Source organism: Mya arenaria, chromosome 2 (assembly GCF_026914265.1).
Source record: "Mya arenaria isolate MELC-2E11 chromosome 2, ASM2691426v1".
Classification (NCBI taxonomy): domain Eukaryota; kingdom Metazoa; phylum Mollusca; class Bivalvia; order Myida; family Myidae; genus Mya; species Mya arenaria.
The window spans coordinates 67779369-67805041 of NC_069123.1; the positions used below are offsets into that span (position 1 = coordinate 67779369).

General features: G+C 38.1%; 2 protein-coding genes across 6 annotated transcripts in view; one reads left to right on the forward strand and one right to left on the reverse strand.

Annotated features, from left to right (window-relative positions):
• LOC128202839 (long-chain-fatty-acid--CoA ligase 1-like) overlaps window positions 1-13846 on the reverse strand; it is a 57164-nt gene extending 43318 nt beyond the window's left edge. Inside the window, exon 1 of the mRNA XM_052903996.1 lies at window positions 13729-13846. The gene's annotated coding sequence lies outside the window, so the exon portion shown is untranslated. The remainder of the gene's footprint in view (window positions 1-13728) is intronic.
• The window catches only part of LOC128202853 (ketimine reductase mu-crystallin-like), a 36647-nt gene that overhangs the window by 1637 nt on the left and 9337 nt on the right, over window positions 1-25673 (forward strand). The window contains exons 1-6 of one of the 5 annotated variants that reach the window (XM_052904022.1): window positions 10216-10231; window positions 12563-12703; window positions 16763-16916; window positions 17492-17554; window positions 20182-20283; window positions 20519-20696. In XM_052904022.1, the coding sequence (XP_052759982.1) occupies window positions 12606-12703; window positions 16763-16916; window positions 17492-17554; window positions 20182-20283; window positions 20519-20696 (595 nt within the window). In that variant the 5' untranslated portion in view covers window positions 10216-10231; window positions 12563-12605. The other 4 variants (XM_052904029.1, XM_052904036.1, XM_052904046.1 and 1 more) reach the window with 4 other exon arrangements.

Consider the following 25673-nt stretch of genomic DNA (forward strand, 5'->3'; position numbering starts at 1 on the left):
AACAGCACTTCAGGGCTCATTTAAAGTTACCCTTTCCATCCCACTAATTTTATTTGAAATCTTGCAATTTACACCCAGTTGATTTTTTCTCATATTTCATCCTGAATTGAACTTTCTGTTCAACTTCAAATTAAATGATAATTTACACTAACTAGACAGCTAGGAAGAGACAAAAATGAATGAATCAAAAATTTAATTATGTAATATTATATGCAAATAACTTCCATAAACTCAATAATATAAACTATCTATCTATCTGTCTATATTATTGAATATTCCATCACACAGTGGTACATGTACTTTATTTGAATTCAGTAAATGAACAATTCGATTTCAAGCTCTCATATTAGTATATTTATTAGTTCAAGTCCAGTATGTTTTAATTGGCAAGATTTAACAAATGATGAATATTTACTATTGTCAAATATTAATTACCTATACGCTTCATAGTTTTAACTAACTAAAAATGATCTCTAACAAGATAATCCAAGTATTCTTTGTAGCAAGAAAGCATTCAAATATGGGTTGTCCTTGCAGTGCATCACATGACCTTGGTGATACTAGGACCCTCTGTAAACTGTGATCATACTGGTACCAAGGTCAAGGTCAACAACTATTTGATCACAAGGTGGACTCGCACGATTATCTAACAAAATGTAGAAGTGATGTAAGAGTGCAAAAGCAGAGTCCACTAAGTGGACATACCCTGATAACTGACCATCTTTAATATCATGTCATCATCATGTCTATCATAACAGAAATCCATGGCTTGTTGATATACAGTATTAATAAAATAAAAATCAGAGATAATACCATAGGCCTAAAAAAAACCACTTGATTTGGGTTACTTGACTCTGCCTACAAAATAGGCGCACACCATTTTTAAAGCCAGCTAGTTGGTAAAAAATCAATAATTAAGAAAAGTAAATAATTAAAAATATATTAAATATAAGTGTGTGTTTTAATATTAAGTTTAAACCTTTAAAGCTTTATTTAAACGATAACTTAAATACCATTCGCCAATGATGACAATAACGTTCTTTAAACATAAAGCCTATTTAAAAAAAAAAGCCTACCTGTTTTTGAAAAGGATGTAACCCTAACCAAACCATTTTAATTTTTTTGCACTAGAATCTAGGACTGACAGACAACGACAAAATTTGTGCTGTTTATATCTTTGTATGAGTGATTATTTTATCACATGGACCATAAGGATATTTCATGAAAAGTTTATATGGTATGAAAAACGTTTTTGAGTGTTTCCCTGAAATGTTGCAAATTTAATGAAAGCAGTACCTCAGGTCCATAACCATGTGACATATGCCTCGCAAAACAAGCTTGCGGTGATTCATAATGTCCATCTTTAGTAGATTTACCCTCTATTACCGAAACAACATACCATTAGTAGGTTTTTAATGTTTGGTATTTTACAAGATAATAATATTTACGCATGAATTGCACTTAAATTCGTCTGTCACTGCATTTTGCAAAATTTCTATCAGTTTAAAAATATATAGAACTTTATATCCATGCTAGGATGTACTATAGTTATTAAGATCAATAAAAATAGGACCAATCTTGTCATTGTTTGAAGTTAATTTTATTTATTGGTTCAATGCATGTTACAATCCTCAGGGCTCTCTGTTACAGCATTATTTAGCTGTTGCCATGTCTGAATACAACATGTATACTTTCAGGCTTCAATGCTGAACAAAGTATTTTTTCCAGCACCTGAAATTCTTTGCCAATACATGGTGCCACTTGTTTGCAATGTGTATTTCTATGTACTTTTCATTTTTAATTCTGTATATGCATTTTTCACCACTATCTGACAAGTATAATCAGCTATGTCGGTTGCATTGGATATGTACATGCAAACTAAGTGGAAATATAACTAAGATAACACTGTACTAAATAGTTAGCAGCAGAAAAGAAGATTAGTTGAAGATGAGGAACGCGTGTGACCAAATCTGTTTTTAATAAATATTAAAGGGACTAGACACCAGATGATACAACTGCAAGAAAAAAAGAATATTGGCAAAAACATAAAATTTACATCATTGTGTACAACGCAATTAACAGCTTACATACTGATGTATCTTATTGCTTACAACATATGCATCTTTCGAAGTTTTTGCACATTTTCCCAATTTATGCAAATCCCAGTAAGTTTAAAAATAGTGTCGGTATATTTATCATGTGAAACTTTGGCAATGACAGAGAGGTAGATTTAGGCCTCAAAAGCGGTAGTTTGGGTTCAAAAGCGGTAGAATTTCTAATTCCTTTAATTTCCAGTCAAAAGCAATGATAGAAACAATGTAAACAAAAACATGGTATTTGTTACTATTTTACGCATACAGAAAATACGCATAAATTATGTCATGGTTAAGAGACTTGTCAAATGTCAGTGTTCAACTGTTTTTGATTGAGAAACAGAAGGAATATTACCTCTTGACTTGTAAAAACAAGTTTATATTCAGAAGATAAAGAAACATGATTGTTGCATTTATTCTTGTAATCATGTAAAATTATGTATTATCGCCTTGTTTTGAGGAAATACTGTATCTGGCGACTTTTGGACCATCTGGTGTCTAGTCCCTTATATATTTAGCTAAAATGATAACAAACACACTCAGGTGTTGACAGCAAGCATGGGGCAAACAAAACTTCTGGTTTATATTTAGAATTAAATGAACATTATTCAAGTATTGCATTGAAAGCCAAGTTCTGTATGCCTTTGCTAATATGAATTCAGTGTAGTAAATAGTTGCATTACTTGTTTAGAGCAAAGCATGATAATATATCTATAGGAGTTTGCATTAATAAAGTGTTGACATTATATACCATGAAGGCTGGGGAACTGGGTGTTGACATAATACACCAAGAAGGCTGGGGAACTGGGTGTTGACATAATACACCAAGAAGGCTGGGGAACTGGGTGTTGACATTATACACCAAGAAGGCTGGGGAACTGGGTGTTGATATTATACACCATGAAGGTCAGGGAACTGGGTGTTGATATTATACACCATGAAGGTCAGGGAACTGGGTGTTGATATTATACACCATGAAGGTCAGGGAGATGGGTGTTGACATTATACACCATGAAGGTTGGGGAGCTGGGTGTTGACATTATACACCATGAAGGTTGGGGAGCTGGGTGTTGACATTATACACCATGAAGGTTGGGGGGCTGGGTGTTGACATTATACACCTTGAAGGTTGGGGAAGGTCAGGGAGCTGGGTGTTGACATTATACACCATGAAGGTTGGGGAGCTGGGTGTTGACATTATACACCATGAAGGTTGGGGAGCTGGGTGTTGACATTATACACCATGAAGGTTGGGGGGCTGGGTGTTGACATTATACACCATGAAGGTTGGGGAGCTGGGTGTTGACATTATATACCATGAAGGTTGGGGAACTGGGTGTTGACATTATACACCAAGAAGGCTGGGGAACTGGGTGTTGACATTATACACCAAGAAGGCTGGGGAACTGGGTGTTGACATTATACACCATGAAGGTCAGGGAGATGGGTGTTGACATTATACACCATGAAGGTTGGGGAGCTGGGTGTTGACATTATACACCATGAAGGTTGGGGAGCTGGGTGTTGACATTATACACCATGAAGGTTGGGGGGCTGGGTGTTGACATTATACACCTTGAAGGTTGGGGAAGGTCAGGGAGCTGGGTGTTGACATTATACACCAAGAAGGCTGGGGAACTGGGTGTTGACATTATACACCAAGAAGGTCAGGGAGCTGGGTGTTGACATTATACACCATGAAGGTTGGGGAGCTGGGTGTTGACATTATACACCAAGAAGGCTGGGGAACTGGGTGTTGACATTATACACCATGAAGGTCAGGGAGCTGGGTGTTGACATTATACACCATAAAGGTTGGGGGCAGGGTGTTGACATTATACACCATGAACGTCAGGGAGCTGGGTGTTGACATTATAAACCATGAAGGTTGGGGGGCTGGGTGTTGACATTATACACCATAAAGGTCAGGGAACTGGGTGTTGACATTATAAACCATGAAGGTCAGGGAGCTGGGTGTTGACATTATAAACAATGAAGGTTTGGGAGCTGGGTGTTGACATTATACACCATTAAGGTTGGGGGGCTGGGTGTTAACATTATACACCATGAAGGTCATGGAGCTGGGTGTTGACATTATAAACCATGAAGGTTGGGGGGCTGGGTGTTGACATTATACACCATAAAGGTTGGGGGCTGGGTGTTGACATTATATACCATGAAAGTCAGGGAGCTGGGTGTTGACATTATAAACCATGAAGGTCGGGAAGCTGGGTGTTGACATTATACACCATGAAGGTTGGGGAGCTGGGTGTTGACATTATACATCATGAAGGTCAGGGAGCTGGGTGTTGACATTATACACCATGAAGGTCAGGGAGCTGGGTGTTGACATTATAAACCATGAAGGTTGGGGAGCTGGGTGTTGACATTATACACCATGAAGGTCAGGGAGATGGGTGTTGACATTATACACCATGAAGGTTGGGGAGCTGGGTGTTGTCATTATACACCATGAAGGTCAGGGAGCTGGGTGTTGACATTATAGACCATGACGGTTGGGGAGCTGGGTGTTGACATTATACACTTTGAAGGTTTGGGAGCTGGGTGTTGACATTATACACCATGAAGGTTGGGGACCATGAAGGTTGGGGAGCTGGGTGTTGACATTATACACCATAAAGGTTGGGGAGCTGGGTGTTGACATTGAACACCATGAAGGTCAGGGAGCTGGTGTACAACATACTTATACTCTTATATTCAAGAGTTAATTTTTTGGTACAACTTTGACATGAGAAATGCAAAAATTAAAAATAATAATTTGCGCAAGCACACATTTTTTTTGGCTGAGCTGATTTTATTTGTATTCTTCTGAATTTTATCAACCGAAATAATCAAGGGGATCTCACTGTGGAGAGATAAGAGAAAAACCATTAATCCATTAGTATTAAAGCGGTTTGTTTGTTTATCGTATATATGGGCATTGAGGCAATGGCAGCCGCCGCATTATTCTTCAAACGGAAACATCATTATTTCACAAACTGCACTTAATATTACGACCAGTGCCAAATTTGCAGACCTGTTTGATACAACTTATTCAGATATTCTATTGCTCCACAGTTAAATCCATAATGACTTCTTTTTTTAAATATTCTTTGTATTATTACCATTTTCCATCTTCTGTCACATCAAGGTTGCAACAATTTTATCATGGGCCTCGAGTTGTTCAAGTGCAGATATCTCCCAATATTTTGAAAAGCTTGAATTAAAGACTCTTATTAATCTTAAAATGCTTTTTGTGCCAGAAAGTTAGATAAGAATGCCATGAATACAATAGTTGTTCAATTTAGTTTTAGAATGAATGCACGTTATTGTGAGGATGGATGTCTTTACTATCTCTATGTTTAGCACACAACTGATACATTATCAGCCAATTAAATTGCAGGTAGGCATTAGGCTTTATCATTAAGAACTGTCGGGGGGGGGGGGGGGGGGGGGATATCTACTGCTACTCATACGATACACACTCCTTGCTAGTGGCAATATGTCAGCCACTGAAGTTGTTTTTTAAGTCAGTTAGATGACCTGAAGAATATCTTAATGATCTGAAGGATTCATGCGCTATGCTCACTCTGCCCATTCATAGTCATTAAGACTTTATCATCTTTAACTATTACTTAAATTGCTTTGGCAATGACACTTAATAGTTAATAGCACTGGATCTTGTTGCCATTTGTTTAATATTGAGAAATATTTTCATGTGCCTACTATAAAAACCTCTTCATTTATAACTGAGACCTTTTTTGCAATTAAAAAGCACTTTTTTACACAATTATAAGATAAATTTGGTAAGGAACACACAATTTTTTTTATGTAAATTTTTCACTTTTCACTTTCCATTGCCTATGATTTTCTGAATAATTTTTTTACTTGCTCGCTCGCTCCTACTTTTGTACGGCAAAATCTGTAGACCAAATGATCAACTTGTTATGGCCTAAAGCAAAAGCTTTAAATTTGAATACTGAGATGTTGTGTTTGATTTTTGTAATCAGCTGTAACATATCATAATTTTTTATTTTATTTTTTGTAAGTTTTGTCTTTATTTCAATTCCCCGTGAAATTCAATGAAAGGTCTCCATAAACTCCTATAAACCAAGTTTGGTCACAATATGTCTATCCTAACTAAAGTTATTCAGTACCAGTGACCCTAGGGGCCCCAAACCCAATCCCATGAAGTCTCTATAAACTCTTCCCATATACCAAGTTTGGTCACTATATGTCAAACCTAACTCAAATGATATGATACCAAGGTTAAGTTTCACCCTACCCTACCGCCTGCCTACCCACACTCCAAAACGACATAATGTCATTCTAATAACCAAGCTCACTTTGTGAAAACCTGGTTAAAAACAGAATTTGAGCAAGCCCAGAGAAAATTTTACCAGTGCAGGGCTTGTGGGCTTGTGCTTATTTTGTCCACTATTTACAAATTTGTATATTCCCCATGGTGATTCAAGCCCCCATGGAGATTCAAGCGGTAGTATTCACAAATATAATGAAGCAGGGGCATTCAATAAAATGCTGTGCACAGAATGAGCATTATCAAAGCAACTGTCTGTTCATGCATTGAACTCCTTCAATTTGTCAATATCAAGACACCTTTATTGACTTCCAGGACCAAACTACGCCATTCTCAGCTACAAAATAGATAACAATCTGACTAGAGAGAAATCACATCTGATTTTATAAAATACCGCCAAAAAATAAAACTTGATTCATCCAGTCAACCAGTATTAAAGGAAATCTTCAGTCAGTATTAAACTCTCCATTTCTTTCTTTCACAATTCACCTCTTGCCAAACACACTGTGGTGATTAAATCATCACAAACTCTCCATTTCTTCCCTTCACAATTCACCTCTTGCCAAACACACTGTGGTGATTAAATCATTCAAAAACATTGATTAACACTAGAGCTTTATTTTTGATTTCCAACATAGTATTACTTTCATTGTCCATACATGCCTAAAACTGACATTTCATAAAACATGACCTTTGGAATGCCAGCTGAACATGACAGGAAAAAAACGTTGTTTTATGACATGATGCATGCTGACATTCGGTACATCACTGGGATTAAAGTGATTAAAGCGTGTCAAAGTGCTAGCTCAGCTTTTGAAAGGATGCCGGCACCAACATCTCAAATGAGCCTCGGGAAAATGCTGGTACAATGTAGATAGTCATAGTGTTACATGTACTGTTATATACTGTTTTCCTAGGCTAGTGTCAATATTGACCTTACCTCGCCTTGCACCCGGTCCATAAATCAGGCCACTTGTATGTCTAACGTAGTCCATAAATCAGGCCACTTGTATGTCTAACGTGATAAGATACAGAGCGGTCATATAAGGTGACCAAGCCACCCTGTAACACTGTCAAATATACAGTGATTTCTTTCAGTATTTATTTCACCACCTGTGACTTCAAAATTGGGGAAAAAAGTCTACCTTGGGGAAAATACAAAAACCTGCTAATATAGCTTCTAATATAGCAAATATACATTTTAATGCATACACTATACTGTTATATTAAGAAAGCTAGTCCTGTAAAGATATTTTTTTCCTGGTGTAAGGTTAAGCCCTGGTGCAAAGGTTAAGCCCTGGTGCAAGGTTAAGCCCTGGTGCAAGGTTAAGCCCTGATGCAAGGTTAAGCCCTGGTGCAAGGTTAACCCTGGTGCAAGGCCAAGTCCGGGTGCAAGGTTAAGCCCTGGTGTAAGGTTAAGCCCTGGTGCAAAGGTTAAGCACTGGTGCAAGGTTAAGCCCCGGTGCAAGGTTACTGTATTATATCATGCATAGGACACACTTTTTTACCCCCAATTATCGTCTTAAAAATTGCCTGCGTCCTTTCTATGCTATTAGAATTTCATCTGTTTTTTTCCAAGTCCATTTCAGGTCGAAAATATCAGACCGAGAAGAACGCAGTAATAGTAAGTATCTGTACTGCGTCACCGAAGTGAACAACTGACATAGGTAAAATCATGCAAGTTAACACACGCAGAAATATATTGAATGTTTACTTTAAAATGATTTATTGAGAAATAAATTGAAAACAAACACGAGTGTTTACTTTTTTACAAAAGGGACGCTACTCATAAAAACTCGATGTGAGTCAGCACTTTAACTGGATTGAGTTATAACGGCAACGGAAAATCGGGAAAGGAGGTATTTATCAATTAATCGTTGTTCATAATTTTAATTGTTTCGATATTTTACAAAACATTTTGTTGTATGTTACTGTTTTAAAAAAATAATAAAGGAATGTGCATAACGCAAAGTAGCATTATTGTCACTATCAAATCTTTTCAAATAAGGTGTGAAAAACACCCGCTGTCTGTCATTAGAAAAACATCAATAGAACGAATTATTGTGATGGTAATACCGTATTGTTGTTTGTTCGCACTTTACCCGAGGTGCCTTCTGCTGGCAAGGCTAATTACCGACACGCAATAATTATGCTGACATGCTTTAATCCGCGCAGCGACAAGCCTTATCAAAACAATCATTAGTTTTGACAATACACAGTTTTGCAACGGTTGCAACGGTTGACTGTCATTCAGAAGGCATGTCGGGAGATGCAACGGTTGCAATGGTTGACTGTCAGTCAGAACTAGTCTATTACAGCATTTGTATAAGTCTTATATTATGCGTGAATGTTCTCAAAATGTCAAGACATATATCATTGTTGTGTACGTTTAATTACCGAAATACGACAATAATTATCAAAATACACAAGACACTTATTGAAATATGCCTTTTATACAATTTTTGTTTGTTTTTTTACTTCAATATATGTTATAAATACTTTACCAACCTCAATTTTTCGGCTCCGATTTTGACATTTTTCCGCTGCGTCCTATCTTATATATTAAGGGGTTTTACCCGTTTTCTCAACGTTTTTTTTGCCTGCGTCCTATCTATGCTAGCATCCTATACATGATATAATACGGTAAGCCCTGGTGCAAGGTTAAGCCCTGGTGCAAGGCCAAGTCCTGGTGCAAGGTTACGCCCCGGTGCAAGGTTAAGCCCTGCTGCAAGGCATAAGTCCTGATGCAAGGTTAAGCCGTGGTGCAAGGCCAAACCCTGGTGCAAGGTTAAGCCCTGGTGCAAGGCCAAGTCCTGGTGCAAGGTTAAGTCCTGGTGCAAGGCCTAGCCCTGGTGCAAGGCCTAGTCCTGGTGCAAGGTTAAGCCCTGATGCAAGGCCTAGCCCTGGTGCAAGGTTAAGCCCTGCTGCAAGGCATAAGTCCTGGTGCAAGGTTAAGCCCTGGTGCAAGGCCAAACCCTGGTGCAAGGTTAAGCTCTGGTGCAAGGTCAAACCCTGGTGCAAGGTTAAGCACTAAGCCCTCGTGCAAGGCTAAGCCCTAGATCTAATTATGTCAGGTGACATAAAATCATCAGTTTTTTCAATGTGTGTACATGTACACAGCTACAGATGTAGTGGTGAACATCTAAGCGTATTGGCACATTGAATTGCATACATGTATCTGAAAAGCTTGATTTTAATCACAGAACTTATTCAATTGAAAACACCAGGGGTGGTATTCAATATTTAACTTAAGTTAATCTTACGGTCATAAACCATTGACTTCATTCACTCTATTGGTCAGTTATTAATAACAAGTAATCCGATTAGCTACACCGTTCTTAGATCCAATTAAGGCCAATATTGAATACCAGCCCAGTACTTGCTTCCCTTTGGAAAAAAAAGGGTCGTTAAGGGAGATCACTGTGTAGGAGTTGAATTGTTACTAGACGGATTTAGACGGATTTAGTGACCAACTTTGATCTTTTAAGGATGGTTGTTCCAGAAACAGTCCAAAACTGATTGAAGTAATGGTATGTCCTCATAACAATATTATCCATAAAAATACAATCAGATCATTCTAATGTTTAAATTGTTATTGTTATTGGCCATTTTTAAGCATACTTAATAACAACCCTTATCTATAGCTGTGCCGAGGAGATAAAATTAGCAAAACACAAGGCTCAAATACTGGGCCTTCCTAGTAGAATTTATATGGCGACCATTACCTTAAACCAGGAAGGACATACTCAAAACACGGATCAAAGTTTTATTGGTATTTATAAATGGTTATTGGATATCATATGGAATGGGCAAACAAAAGGTAAACATGACCAAACACATTCTTCAACCTTTGTTTAGTTCTTTTTTTGAAGCAGATATTTTTTTGGTAAGAATCACTTGATTTGTGTCTTTTATTGCTTTAAAATGTAGGTTAGACTGGAACTTAAGAATATATGTGAGTATCTGTATTTGCTCGATATTATCTTAAATTAGGTCGAAGATCTATTTTTTAACTTTTGGTACTAAATCACATGAATTATTATATTTTTAAATTATATCATCCTATAAAAAAAGGAAAGGGAGAGCTCATTAAACAGTGTTTATACTTTTTCCGCAAATGTGAATATGAAAGTCCCAATTTCTGTTTTTAAGTTTTCAAAAATAAATAGAGAAAATTTCAAATTGGATCCCCAAACTGTTTGTGTGTGGCAGAATCGGTGTACTCTTAAAGAATCAATCATTTTTATTTTCTGTCTATTATTTAAAGCATTCCCATTAGTTTCTAAGCAAACTAGTATTATGAAACATTTAAAATATTGCTTCAAAAAAATCTAAAAACATTAAATGAACACATAGTACCTTAAGTATACCGACGATGCTCGTCCAGGTAAACCAATATCATTTGAGGCTTTATATTAATATACTGTATCAATACTGACTACTGTTATATTATTGTTAACAGAATATTATAATATTAAGGTAATTAATAACTTCAATCAACTTTCGACTGACTTCATTTGTCAACTTTAGTCTTTACCTATAACTTATTAGTCGCTAAAAGTGAAGTTAGTCGGAAAAATTAGATTATGTTGATAATAATAGTAGATAATTATAATTATTGCAAAATATCTATGAAAATTAATTCAATGGTATCATATTTTATAAAAAAAAATCAACAACATTATATTATTTTAACTATGCTAGAGTTCACAATTGGTGTGCCATCTATGATGTAAGGTGGTTGTTAATTAATAGTCATTTCGCAATTATTATTATTAAAGTGACATTCTTATTCAAATCAATACATACACATGTATAACAAACATCAATTTTGACTGATATACCTTTTTCTATTTACTAAATAATGCATTTAAGGGCAATATTTATTACTGATAACAAGATTGTAAATGTGTATTTACCGGTAATAGCAGGAAGCGCACAAATATTAAATGATTTGTGAATGCTTAAGGATTTACTGTGGTCTACTATAGTCTCATAAGGTAGAAATACCGTGTTTTAAAGCTGCACTCTCGCAAATTTACTGGTTTTCAAACTTTTTTATTTTTTGTCTTGGAATTAGCAAATTTTTGCGTAAATATCTGCAAACCAGTGATGAAAGACTGGTGACAAAAGATCAGATGGCAGATTTTCATATTTCCACTCCAAATATAATGTAAGGTTTGCAGATATTTACACAAAAAATTGCTCGTACCAAGACAATAAATTAAAAAGTTGTCAAAACGTTCAATCTGTGAGAGTGCAGCTTTAAGCTCATTTCTTTCAAACTTAACTCGGTATCCTTCATAAGAACCATTATTTCGACAATAAATTTTATTGATCATTTTTGGAGTAGTAAATGAATATTTTTAATTGTGGTAAATCTCATTTTGGAGTAAGAGTGCATATTTAATGATTTTTTTTCTGTTAAGATTAGGGTATAGTTTAAGTTTAAGAATAAGATTTATAAAAATAAAAAGCAAAGTGATAATAAAATTGCTCAGTGATAATAAAATCGCTCCTTATTTATTTTTTGTTTTTGTTAATGCTGTCTTGCCTAAAACCGAATGTTTGATATTTAGGAACCTCAATAACAAACATTGACAGAGAGGAAAATAAAAAAAGATGGAAAGAGTACGAACTGACACATGGAAAAAGAAGTGGAAATAAATATATCTTGCGTTTATATATGTATCTGTACTAAGTTTCACTAAAATGTATACAAAATTGTTTGGTCCAGCAAAAACTGGTCCCGTCCTGCAATGTGGTAATAACTGTTGTACAGACTGGATGATAATTAATAAGTATATTTTTATAAGAATATGTTTTTATGATCATTTTTTTGGATTAAGATGTATTCAACAATACAGTAGACTTTTACATTCATAATGAAAATAAAATATTTGAAAGTATACACGCCATTTAAGAGAAACATTATACATGAAGTGAAGAACACTGTTTTATTCCTGATGATGACTACGGAGAAGATTGTATAAAAAAGGCAGCATATAGATCTACATATATATATATAAACATTTATGTAGCATGCTCTCCCCTACTGGTTAGTTTTTTTGCATTTCTAAATATACAATGTTACCACATTGGTAGTAAATGAGTAAACCGGGTGGCACTGATAGTTACATTAAATCCTTAGATTCAACACTTTGGCAAGACAGGGAGAATGGGAGTGAACTAACATGTGGGCCTTTTTGGACCTGGCCTTTCTGATTACTGGGAATTTCTGGTACCCAGGGCTGTTTGGGAATTGGGCAGACCTAACCCAGATACATTGTGTGTAAGTGTCTTCCAGTAGCAATTTTGGAATGTATTACAAATTTTGTAGCCAATTGTAAATCTTGGTTTAGCATGCCCATGTGACATGACTTAAATAGTTGTCGGTAATTTTTTTAAAGATTTTTGATATGGCAAATACCTCACATACAAATTGTGTTGTACCATAAGTGGGTAGTTATTCCGATCGGGATTCCGGGTTAAAGCATATTGCGTCTATAAAATATCCTAAAAACAAGAAAATTACCGGATAATGTTATTTTATATATGTTCCGTTCACAAAAAATAAATATCCAACAAATAATTATGAGTTTGACAGGTTTTCTTCATTTCATTCTGTCAACACATAATGATATATACATGAAGGGCACCTGCAAGGCTTCAGGGCACAATATTTAAACAATCGGAACATTTTGGCCATGGCTGTTACAATTGTATTAACGAGGTCTATCTCAAAGCTTGTCGGAGGTGGACGAGTTATTACGATTGGATCAAGTTGTTCCGCTTGGCATAATTGTTGTCTGTGTCAGTCAACTTTCGTTTTATTGGAAAGGTAAACAATGTGTTTTAATGCACTAAATGCTCATTGCACATCACATGTGCAAAAAAGTTTTCACTTAGATGGTAAAATATCAATATAAACCTTTATGATCAATTTCAACCATAAAATACTTCACTTTATACAACTTCAATATTTTTCAAACACCCCCGGTTTTTGCACAAACCCGTTTAGACGTTAGGGATTGGAAGAATCCCGTATAACATGTCCATCATTTTAGACTATAAAGAACCAAGAAAGTCACTTTTGGAAATGCAAAATAAAACATATTTAAAGTTTCAATTTTGGTACGCTTAGCAACAAAGCATGCCTAGAAACCAGAAACCCTTCGTCACGGTTTTGTGACAAGCCGGTGCACCGATGTCGTTATGAATCACTTTAATCGCGAAAACATATGATATTTTGTTTCTATCATAATGACAATCGTCCACCCATTTCTGCAATCGCAAACTCAGCATTTATTTAATTACCGTGATATAAATGCTGGACAGCTTCTATCTTCTTCGATTCGGCTAGTTAAAGATTAAGTGCGTGTGTGTGCTTTTATCGAGTCTTTGATGCCATTGACGTCACTTGCCTGGAAGTCGCTTGACAAAATATATGCAAAAATGATAGTTATTGGATGAAACGTATAACTATCCAACTTTGCAATTATTTGGTGACCAATTGTTTAATTCTATGTTATTGTAATAAACAGATGGGGATCAAACCTTAAACGTTTTTAGTATTTGATGCTGTAAGCGGCAAGATAAGCTGGTCATTTGGGACGGGTCATGTGATACCAACATTAACTGGTGAAAACAGTGTATATTGAACAGTGTTTAAAATGGAGTTTATAACAGCAGAGAAAATTCAATCGGTTTTAACATATGGCCGTTTAATTCCTGTAATGGAAGATGCATTAAAAATGTTCTCAAGTAAGAAAGTGGTGCAGCCTATCAGAAATATTATTCCTGTGGAAAGTGAGGGAGGGTATGTGTTTTTTAATAATAAAAAGAAATTGATATAAAGAAATCAAGAACTTGACAAGTGTTACAAAATAAACATGATAGATTGAACGCCTTAATTATAGATAGCCTGGTGGTAGAGTGTTCGCTTCTAGTGCAAGAGACCACAGGATCAATACCTGGCAGGGCAATTAACATCCTTTAAAGCTACACTCTCACAGATATACCATTTTTATATTTTTTTATTTTTTTGTCTAGGAAAGAGCAAATCTTTGCATAAATATTTGCAAACCAATGATATAAGATTGCTGACAAAAAATCAGATCGTAGATGTTCATATTTCCATTCGAAAACTAGAGCTATCACTGAAGTAGGTTAATACCCCCCGAACGCCGCCCTGATATGAAATTATTCAACTATTTGGAAAGCCAACCTATAAATGACAACTTTATTTTATAGACTATCATCAGTTATTCATTTTTTGATTATGTCTTTAAAAGTTAGAAAAAATGCTTTAAACAATATCAGTGATGCTAATACTGAGATGTTAATACTGATATATTTGATGTTCTATTACTTCTAAAGCACCGAATATACGATTGCCTAAGACCATCTATAAATGAGTTCAGTTACTTTTTTTATACCAGTTGTTTAAAAGTAATGGTTTATATAAACATATTTAGAAAGGAAAACACATGAAATGTTATGGATGGGGTTATTTTTGTTTTGTACAATTTCTGACTGTTAGAAAATAACGCTTTTATAATTGTTGTGCATTGCACAAGTTTACATGGCAATCAATAAATGTTATAAAATTTCCAGTTATGGTGATGGACAAAATTTTGATTGAAGAGAAACAAACAAAAGAGCACTAAAAATGTATGTGAAATATAAACAAACCTCTTTTGCCTGAACTTTATGTATTCATCAACTTGGTTCTTCCATGAACTTTATTTAAACTGTTATCACTGATGGCCTTTTTTTATGAAGTAACAAAGGGCAATAACTCTGTGATTAGCTAAAATGTAGTTGTGGTTCCTGTACACTGCACTTCCTCTCATTATGATTTATCATTGTATGAAGTTTTATGAAATAACATCTAGTAGTTTTCAAGTTATTTTCCGGACAAAAGTTTGACCAAAAAAACACAGAAAAAGGCAATAACTCTGTAATTTGCTAAAATAGTGTAATGATTCATGTACACTGAACTCCTTCTAATTGTGCTGTACCATTGTATAAAGTTTTATTACATTCCATCCGGAAGTTTTCAAGTTATGCTCCGGACAAGAAAAAAGTAACAAAGGGCAATAACTCTGTAATTGGCTGAAATAGAATTGCGGTTCCTGTACACTGTACTTCCTCTCATTATGATCTATCACTGTATGAAGTTTTATTAAATTCCATCCAATAGTTTTCAAGTTATGCTCCGGACAAGAAAAAGTAACAAAGGGCAGTAACTCTGTAATTAGCTGAAATAGAATTGCGGTTCCTGTACACTGCACTTCCTCTCATTATGATCTATCACTGTATGAAGCTTTATTAAATTCCATCCAATAGTTTTCAAGTTATGCTCGGGACAAGAAAAAAGTATTAAAGGCCATTACTCTGTAATAAGCTAAAATAGAGTTATGGTTCTTGTGCACTGCACTTCCCCTCATTGTGCTTTACCATTGTATGAAGTTTCAATAAAATCCATCTAGTAGTTTGCAAGTTAATGTCTGGAAAAAAATCGACAGCAAAAATCAACAAAAAAGGGCAATAACTCAGTAATTAGCTAAAGTAGAGTTATGGTTCTTGAACACTGCAATTCCTCTCATTGTGCTTTACCATTGTATGAAGTTCCAATGAATTCCATCCAGTACTTTTCAAGTTATACTACGGCCAAAAAAAAAGTAACAAAGGGCAATAACTCAGTAATAAGCAGGAATATAGTTATGGTTATTGTACACTGCACTTCCTCTCATTATGCTCTACCATTGTATGAAGTTTAATGCAATTCCATCCATGTTTGTCAGGGGGTATAATTAATGTTTTATGGCTTAAACCGTTACTAACTCTACCATCTGATTTTTTGTCATCAATCTTATATCATTGGTTTGCAGATATTTATGCAAAACTTGGCTCGTTCCATTACAAAAAATAAAAAAGTTGTCAGAACATTCAGTCTGTGAAAGTGCAGCTTTAATCCAGGCACATCATAGGTGCAAAGGTGCTACTGTATTTAAATATAGCTAGGGTATTGCACCCAAATCTGTAAGTTACACTCTCTATTTTTATCCCTTCAGCAAATATCTTTATATCATATAAAGGGGAAGATAAATAGGTATAACAAAGACTGCGAGTTCTTTTTATAATATAGGAACTTGATTTAGTTTATAAAAAGCAATCCTTTTGTGTAAACATGGTAACATGGTAAGGTTGGAGTAATTACATGTATCTTCCCTAAGCTGTCCCTAAGCTGAGTTACTGTAGTGTTGATTATGACAGGCTTCTGCTCATCAGACCCGTCATCAGCATACATCACAAAAATTACAATTCATTTTGTGTTTTATTGCAGTTTTTTCGGATCAATGCCATCTTTGTGTGAAGAGAAGGAGATACTGGGGACAAAGCTGGTTACGTTTTACCCGAACAACTTCACCAGGCATGGCAGGGCCACTCACAATGCTATCATTGTTCTCTTCCATAAAAACACTGGAATCCCCAAAGCTGTAATTGGAATAACATGTACATGTATAAGCAGAAAGAGTATATTAACACACATTCATTAACACACATACATACATATTTGTTCTCCCCGCCCTCCAAACACAATTTGACTTAATATTTTCTGACTATTACTTAAAATATTTTTATTAAAATTTTTGTTCTCTAGATATTTATGTTGACCTCAAGTTGTTTTTGTGTATGTATGTGTGTGTGTTGTGTGTGTGTGCGTGCGTGCGTGCGTGTGTGTGGAGGGGGGAGGGGGTAGGGCTAGGTGCAATTAAGCCACAACAATGATAAATATCTCTTGAATTTGAATATGAGTTACTTGTGTACTACATGTAAATTACTGCAATATAGGTACATGTTGCTCAGAATAAATTAAACCTTGTGAGTTTGTGACTTTGAATTTTGTTTAAGATACATACTACCGGTAATGTTATTCACTGATACATTTCATTTAGAAAAAGCAATATCTGCTTCTTACATACTTGTAGGTTCATTCTCTTTTCTTTCTTTGTAATTGTTCGATATACTATTTGATTAGAGACCTCTATTTGATGACATTGTTTTACTGCAGATAATGGATGGTGAGGTGGTAACTGCCATGAGAACCGCTGCTGCTTCAGCCGTTGCCACCAAGGTACTCAATCCTGTGGTTGAAACAGTTAAGGGACTTGTGTTAAGGTCTTAAGTCAGGAATCTGCTGGGCGCACTTGTCATTTGCATAGATTGTTTGAATTTGGTGAGGAATTATTTTGGCCAATTTTGCTAGGTTTAAAAATTGCCATGTCATTATATAATCATTGAAAACATTGGGAAATTAATATTTTGCAAGGTCTTAAATTTGTGACTCGATTGATTGGCAAAATGTCTCGAGTATTAATTCTTAAAAATTCCACATTTGTTCTGACTTGTCTAAATTGATTATTAACCAGGTTTTCAATGTAAACCAGGTTATTAAAATGGGGATGTCCTTGGACTGTAGGACGGGCAGGCAGACTTTGAGCAAACATTGGTTTCAGACTTTCCTTCCAATAAATTGTGCTAGCATTGATGGGTAGTAATGAAAGTTGGTGTGTTGTTAGCTTATGATAAGAGCTAAGCTTGGGATTGCCTATGAGGGCTGTAGGGTCAAAATCACTGTTACTTAAAATAAAAAAAAATGGTTTCCACCCAATAATTAAAATAAGAATTGATGGAAAGTGATGAAAGTTGGTGTTTAGAGAGCTTATGTGAAGAGCTAGCATAGGATTGTTTTTGAAGGGGTCAGGGTCAAGGCCTCTGTTACATAATAGAAAAATGGTTTAATGCCCAATTACTTCTGACTGTTAGAATTGATGGATAGTAATGGAAGTTGGTGTGTAGGTAGCTTATGTGAAGAACTAGCTTGTGATTGCTTTTGAGGGTGAGTGTGTGTGTGTGGGGGGGGGATCAAGGTCAAGATCACTGTTACTAAAAATAGAAAACTGGTTTCTGCCTTTAGTTAGAATTGTTGGAAACTAAACACATAAGATACCTAGAGTAATTTTCAGTTATGTCCTTTTATGATAAAAGTAAAGATAGAAGCTGCTACTTTTTCCTAAATTATTGATTAATTGGCAATAACTTATGTTTGCCAATATTAAAAGCCTGGTTTTGTCGGATTGTGGTGCTTCTAGTTTTTTTTTAATATTGTGAACATTTTCAAGAGTAAAGCTAAGAAAACATGAACGACTTTCGATCTAAAAAGTATTTCCTAGATATGCTACAGCTATATCATGCAATCAATTTTTTAGCTCGACTATTCGAAGAATAGGTGGGCTATACTACTCGCTCCAGTGTCGGCGTCGGCGTCAGCGTCTGGTTAAAGTTTTAGGGCAAGTTGGGATTTTCACTTATAAGTCCAATACCCTACATTCAATTGACTTAATACTTCACACAGTTGTTCAGGGCCATCACATGATGAGGTTAGATAACTCCATATTATTCTTTACATAGGTCATGGCCCCTGATTGACTATGGAACTTAGGTTAAAGTTTTAGGGCAAGTTGGAATTTTTATTTATAACTTCTATATCCTTTGTTCAATTGACTTAATACTTCACACAGTTGTTCAGGACCATCACACAATGAGGTTACATAACTCCATATTATCCTAAATACAAGTTATGGCCCCTGATTGACTTAGGTTAAAGTTTTAGGGCAGGTTAAAGTTTTAGGGCAAGTTGGGATTTTCACTTAAAACTCCAATACCATTCATTCAATTGACTTAATACTTCACACAGATGTTCAGAGCCATCCCATAATGAGGTTACATAACTCCATATTATCTGTTATACAAATTATGGACCCTGATTGACTATGGAACTTAGGTTAAAGTTTTAGGGCAAGTTGGGATATTGTTTAATCACTTCTATACCCTTCATTCAATTGACTTAATACTTCACACAATTGTTCAGGACCATCACCCAATGAGGTTACATAACTCCATATCCTTAATACAAGTTATGGCCCCTGATTGACTTAGGTTAAAGTTTTAGGCAAGTAAAAGTTAAGGGCAAGTTGGGATTTTAATAAAAAAAACTTCTATACCGTTCATTAAATGCACTTAATAAAATTCAAAATTATTTACGACCATCTTACAACAAGAAACATAACTCTGTTTTAGGCCTAAATACAAATTATGGCCCTTGAATTTTTTTTTTTTAATTTCCTTTGAAGGGCATATTTGTATATTCTTAACCACATTTTCATAATGGGAAATCAAGTTATTTGAATGACTTGCGTCATTGTTTGGGCGGGCTGGTGGGAGGGCAGCATCAAAGTCACCTTATGTATCGAATAATTTTAGTTAGGTTTGAGATAAAGAGACCAAACTTGGTATTATTACATCGTTATTGTATTCTAAGTCAAAGCGGCATAGTCGAGCGCGCTGTCTTATGACGGCTCTTGTTTAATCAATTGTTAGTTTGGCTCAACAACTTATATTATCACTTGTCCTTACTTTCACAGTTCAGTTAGTAGAAGTGGCCACCAGGGGTCGTAGCTAGTGGTTCTGATTTACTAACATGCGTAAAATCAGTTACAAAAGTCGAAATAAATCATCTATTAAGTTAAACTGGCAAATGATGGGTAATGCCCTTGAACTGGAGTATAATATATCAAAATGGGCCTTTTTACAACCCTGACCAAATTCAGTGTTATACTCTTACAATTGATTGTAGCAGCCAGCTTATTCAGTCTTTATTATCTAAATAGTATGTCGCCCTCTTCATATTATATATTTCAGTACCTTGCGGGGTCAGGCAGTGCTAGCTTAGCCATCCTGGGTGCCGGGGTTCAGGCGAGAACTCACTTCCATGCCCTCTCACAGGTCCTCAACATCACACAGGTAACATCGTTCACCATATGATTGATGTGGTATATGTTCCATTAATAAAGGTTTTATCTGTTTATTTTCATATTTTTCCTGTGACTGGTTAATAAGACATTGCATAAGGAAACATAAGCTAGATCTAAAATATTAGAAGATTCAATAAATCTGAAGAAAACAATACAATATTATATTCCTAAACAGTCATTAAATTTTTTGCTCTGACCTGAAATTAATTTTTTTTCGATCCTAGGTTAAAGTTTGGTCACGGACATTTGAAAATGCAGAAAAGGTTGCTATGGAAACAGGAGGTGTGGCTTGCAAGACGGCAGAGGAAGCTGTAAAGGATGCAGATGTGATCATCACAGTAACAGGGGCCACAACTCCAGTACTTCAGGCAGCCTGGGTGAAACCTGGGGCTCATATCAATGGTGATTTACTGTAGTTCAGGTGACTGGGTGAAACCTGGGGCTCATACCAATGGTTATTTACTGTAGTTCAGGTGACTGGGTGAAACCTGGGGCTCATACCAATGGTGATTTACTGTAGTTCAGGCAGCCTGGGTGAAACCTGGGGCTCATACTAATGCTGATTTACTGTAGTTCAGGCAGCCTGGGTGAAACCTGGGGCTCATATCAATGGTGATTTACTGTAGTTCAGGCAGCCTGGGTGAAACCTGGGGCTCATACCAATGGTGATTTACTGTAGTTCAGGTGACTGGGTGAAACCTGGGGCTCATATCAATGGTGATTTACTGTAGTTCAGGCAGCCAGGGTGAAACCTGGGGCTCATTCCAATGGTGATTTACTGTAGTTCAGGTGACTGGGTGAAACCTGGGGCTCATACCAATGGTGATTTACTGTAGTTCAAGTGACTGGGTGAAACCTGGGGCTGATTCCAATGGTGATTTACTGTAGTTCAGGTGACTGGGGAAACCTGGGGCTCATACCAATGCTGATTTACTGTAGTTCAGGCAGCCCGGGTGAAACCTGGGGCTCATACCAATGGTGATTTACTGTAGTTCAGGCAGCCCGGGTGAAACCTGGGGCTCATACCAATGGTGATTTACTGTAGTCAAGGCAGCCAGGGTGAAACCTGGGGCTCATATCAATGGTGATTTACTGTAGTTCAGGCAGCATGGGTGAAACCTGGGGCTCATACTAATGCTGATTTACTGTAGTTCAGGCAGCCCGGGTGAAACCTGGGGCTCATATCAATGCTGATTTACTGTAGTTCAGGCAGCCTTGGTGAAACCTGGGGCTCATATCAATGCTGATTTACTGTAGTTCAGGCAGCATGGGTGAAACCTGGGGCTCATACTAATGCTGATTTACTGTAGTTCAGGCAGCCCGGGTGAAACCTGGGGCTCATACCAATGGTGATTTACTGTAGTCAAGGCAGCCAGGGTGAAACCTGGGACTCATATCAATGGTGATTTACTGTAGTTCAGGCAGCATGGGTGAAACCTGGGGCTCATACCAATGCTGATTTACTGTAGTTCAGGCAGCCCGGGTGAAACCTGGGGCTCATACCAATGGTGATTTACTGTAGTCAAGGCAGCCTGGGTGAAACCTGGGGCTCATATCAATGGTGATTTACTGTAGTTCAGGTGACTGGGTGAAACCTGGGGCTCATAACAATGGTGATTTACTGTAGTTCAGGTGACTGGGTGAAACCTGGGGCTCATACCAATGGTGATTTACTGTAGTTCAGGCAGCCAGGGTGAAACCTGGGGCTCATACCAATGGTGATTTACTGTAGTCCAGGCAGCCAGGGTGAAACCTGGGGCTCATATCAATGGTGATTTACTGTAGTTCAGGTGACTGGGTGAAACCTGGGGCTTATACCAATGCTGATTTACTGTAGTCCAGGCAGCCTGGGTGAAACCTGGGGCTCATACCAATGGTGATTTACTGTAGTCCAGGCAGCCAGGGTGAAACCTGGGGCTCATATCAATGGTGATTTATTGTAGTCCAGGCAGCCCGGGTGAAACCTGGGGCTCATACCAATGCTGATTTACTGTAGTTCAGGCAGCCAGGGTGAAACCTGGGGCTCATACAAATGGTGATTTACTGTAGTTCAGGTGACTGGGTGAAACCTGGGGCTCATACCAATGCTGATTTACTGTAGTTCAGGCAGCCCGGGTGAAACCTGGGGCTCATACCAATGCTGATTTACTGTAGTTCAGGTAGCCCGGGTGAAACCTGGGGCTCATACCAATGGTGATTTACTGTAGTTCAGGTGACTGGGTGAAACCTGGGGCACATATCAATGGTTATTTACTGTAGTTCAAGTGACTGGGTGAAACCTGGGGCTGATTCCAATGGTGATTTACTGAAGTTCAGGCTGCCTGTGTGAAACCTGGGGCTCATACCAATGGCGATCTACTGTAGTTCAGGTGACTGGGTGAAACCTGGGGCTCATACCAATGGTTATTTACTGTAGTCCAGGCAGCCAGGGTGAAACCTGGGGCTCATACCAATGGTTATTTACTGTAGTCCAGGCAGCCAGGGTGAAACCTGGGGCTCATACCAATGGTTATTTACTGTAGTCGAGGCAGCCAGGGTGAAACCTGGGGCTCATACCAATGGTTATTTACTGTAGTTCAGGTGACTGGGTGAAACCTGGGGCTCATACCAATGGTTATTTACTGTAGTACAAGTGACTGGGTGAAACCTGGGGCTCATACCAATGGTGATTTACTGTAGTTCAGGCAGCCTGGGTGAAACCTGGGGCTCATATCAATGGCGATTTACTGTAGTTCAGGTGACTGGGTGAAACCTGGGGCTCATACCAATGGCGATTTACTGTAGTTCAGGCAGCCTGGGTGAAACCTGGGGCTCATATCAATGGCGATTTACTGTAGTTCAGGTGACTGGGTGAAACCTGGGGCTCATACCAATGGTTATTTACTGTAGTTCAGGTGACTGGGTGAAACCTGGGGCTCATACCAATGGTTATTTACTGTAGTTCAGGTGACTGGGTGAAACCTGGGGCTCATATCAATGGTGATTTACTGTAGTTCAGGTGACTGGGTGAAACCTGGGGCTCATACCAATGGTTATTTACTGTAGTTCAGGTGACTGGGTGAAACCTGGGGCTCATACCAATGGCGATTTACTGTAGTTCAGGCAGCCTGGGTGAAACCTGGGACTCATACCAATGGCAATTTACTGTAGTTCAGGTAGCCTGGGTGAAACCTGGGACTCATACCAATGGTTATTTACTGTAGTTCAGGCAGCCTGGGTGAAACCTGGGGCTCATACCAATGGTGATTTACTGTAGTTCAGGCAGCCTGGGTGAAACCTGGGGTTCATACCAATGGTGATTTACTGTAGTTCAGGCATCTTGGTTGTTGAAACCTGGGACTCATACCAATGGTGATTTACTGTAGTTCAGGCAGCCTGGGTGAAACCTGGGGCTCATTCCAATGGTGATTTACTGTAGTTCAGGCAGCCTGGTTGTTGAAACCTGGGGCTCATTTCAATGGTGATTTACTGTAGTTCAGACAGCCTGGGTGAAACCTGGGGCTCATATCAATGGTGATTAACTGTAGTTCAGGCAGCCTGGGTGAAACCTGGGGCTCATATCAGTGGTTATTTACTGTAGTCCAGGCAGCCAGGGTGAAACCTGGGGCTCATACCAATGGTTATTTACTGTAGTTCAGGTGACTGGGTGAAACCTGGGGCTCATACCAATGGTTATTTACTGTAGTTCAAGTGACTGGGTGAAACCTGGGGCTCATACCAATTGTTATTTACTGTAGTTCAGGTGACTGGGTGAAACCTGGGGCTCATACCAATGGCGATTTACTGTAGTTCAGGCAGCCTGGGTGAAACCTGGGGCTCATATCAATGGCGATTTACTGTAGTTCAGGTGACTGGGTGAAACCTGGGGCTCATACCAATGGTTATTTACTGTAGTTCAGGTGACTGGGTGAAACCTGGGGCTCATACCAATGGTTATTTACTGTAGTTCAGGTGACTGGGTGAAACCTGGGGCTCATACCAATGGTTATTTACTGTAGTTCAGGCAGCCTGGGTGAAACCTGGGGCTCATACTAATGCTGATTTACTGTAGTTCAGGCAGCATGGGTGAAACCTGGGGCTCATACCAATGGCGATTTGCTGTAGTTCAGGCAGCCTGGGTGAAACCTGGGACTCATACCAATGGCAATTTACTGTAGTTCAGGCAGCCTGGGTGAAACCTGGGACTCATACCAATGGCGATTTACTGTAGTTCAGGCAGCCTGGTTGTTGAAACCTGGGGCTCATACCAATGGTTATTTACTGTTGTTCAGGCAGCCTGTGTGAAACCTGGGACTCATACCAATGGTGATTTACTGTAGTTCAGGCAGCCTGGGTGAAACCTGGGGCTCATACCAATGATGATTTACTGTAGTTCAGGCAGCCTGTGTGAAACCTGGGACTCATACCAATGGTGATTTACTGTAGTTCAGGCAGCCTGGGTGAAACCTGGGGCTCATACCAATGGTGATTTACTGTAGTTCAGGCAGCCTGGTTGTTGAAACCTGGGACTCATACCAATGGTGATTTACTGTAGTTCAGGCAGCCTGGGTGAAACCTGGGGCTCATTCCAATGGTGATTTACTGTAGTTCAGGCAGCCTGGGTGAAACCTGGGGCTCATACCAATGCTGATTTACTGTAGTTCAGGCAGCCCGGGTGAAACCTGGGGCTCATATCAATGGTGATTTACTGTAGTTCAGGCAGCCTTGGTGAAACCTGGGGCTCATATCAATGGTGATTTACTGTAGTTCAGGCAGCCCGGGTGAAACCTGGGGCTCATATCAATGGTGATTTACTGTAGTTCAGGCAGCCTTGGTGAAACCTGGGGCTCATATCAATGGTGATTAACTGTAGTTCAGGCAGCCTGGGTGAAACCTGGGACTCATATCAATGGTGATTTACTGTAGTCCAGGCAGCCTGGGTGAAACCTGGGGCTCATATCAATGGTGATTTACTGTAGTTCAGGTGACTGGGTGAAACCTGGGGCTCATACTAATGGTGATTTACTGTAGTCAAGGCAGCCAGGGTGAAACCTGGGGCTCATATCAATGGTGATTTACTGTAGTTCAGGCAGCCAGGGTGAAACCTGGGGCTCATATCAATGGTGATTTACTGTAGTTCAGGCAGCCAGGGTGAAACCTGGGGCTCATATCAATGGTGATTTACTGTAGTTCAGGCAGCCAGGGTGAAACCTGGGACTCATATCAATGGTGATTTACTGTAGTTCAGGCAGCCTGGGTGAAACCTGGGGCTCATATCAATGGTGATTTACTGTAGTTCAGGCAGCCTGGGTGAAACCTGGGGCTCATATCAATGGTGATTTACTGTAGTCCAGGCAGCCAGGGTGAAACCTGGGGCTCATATCAATGCTGATTTACTGT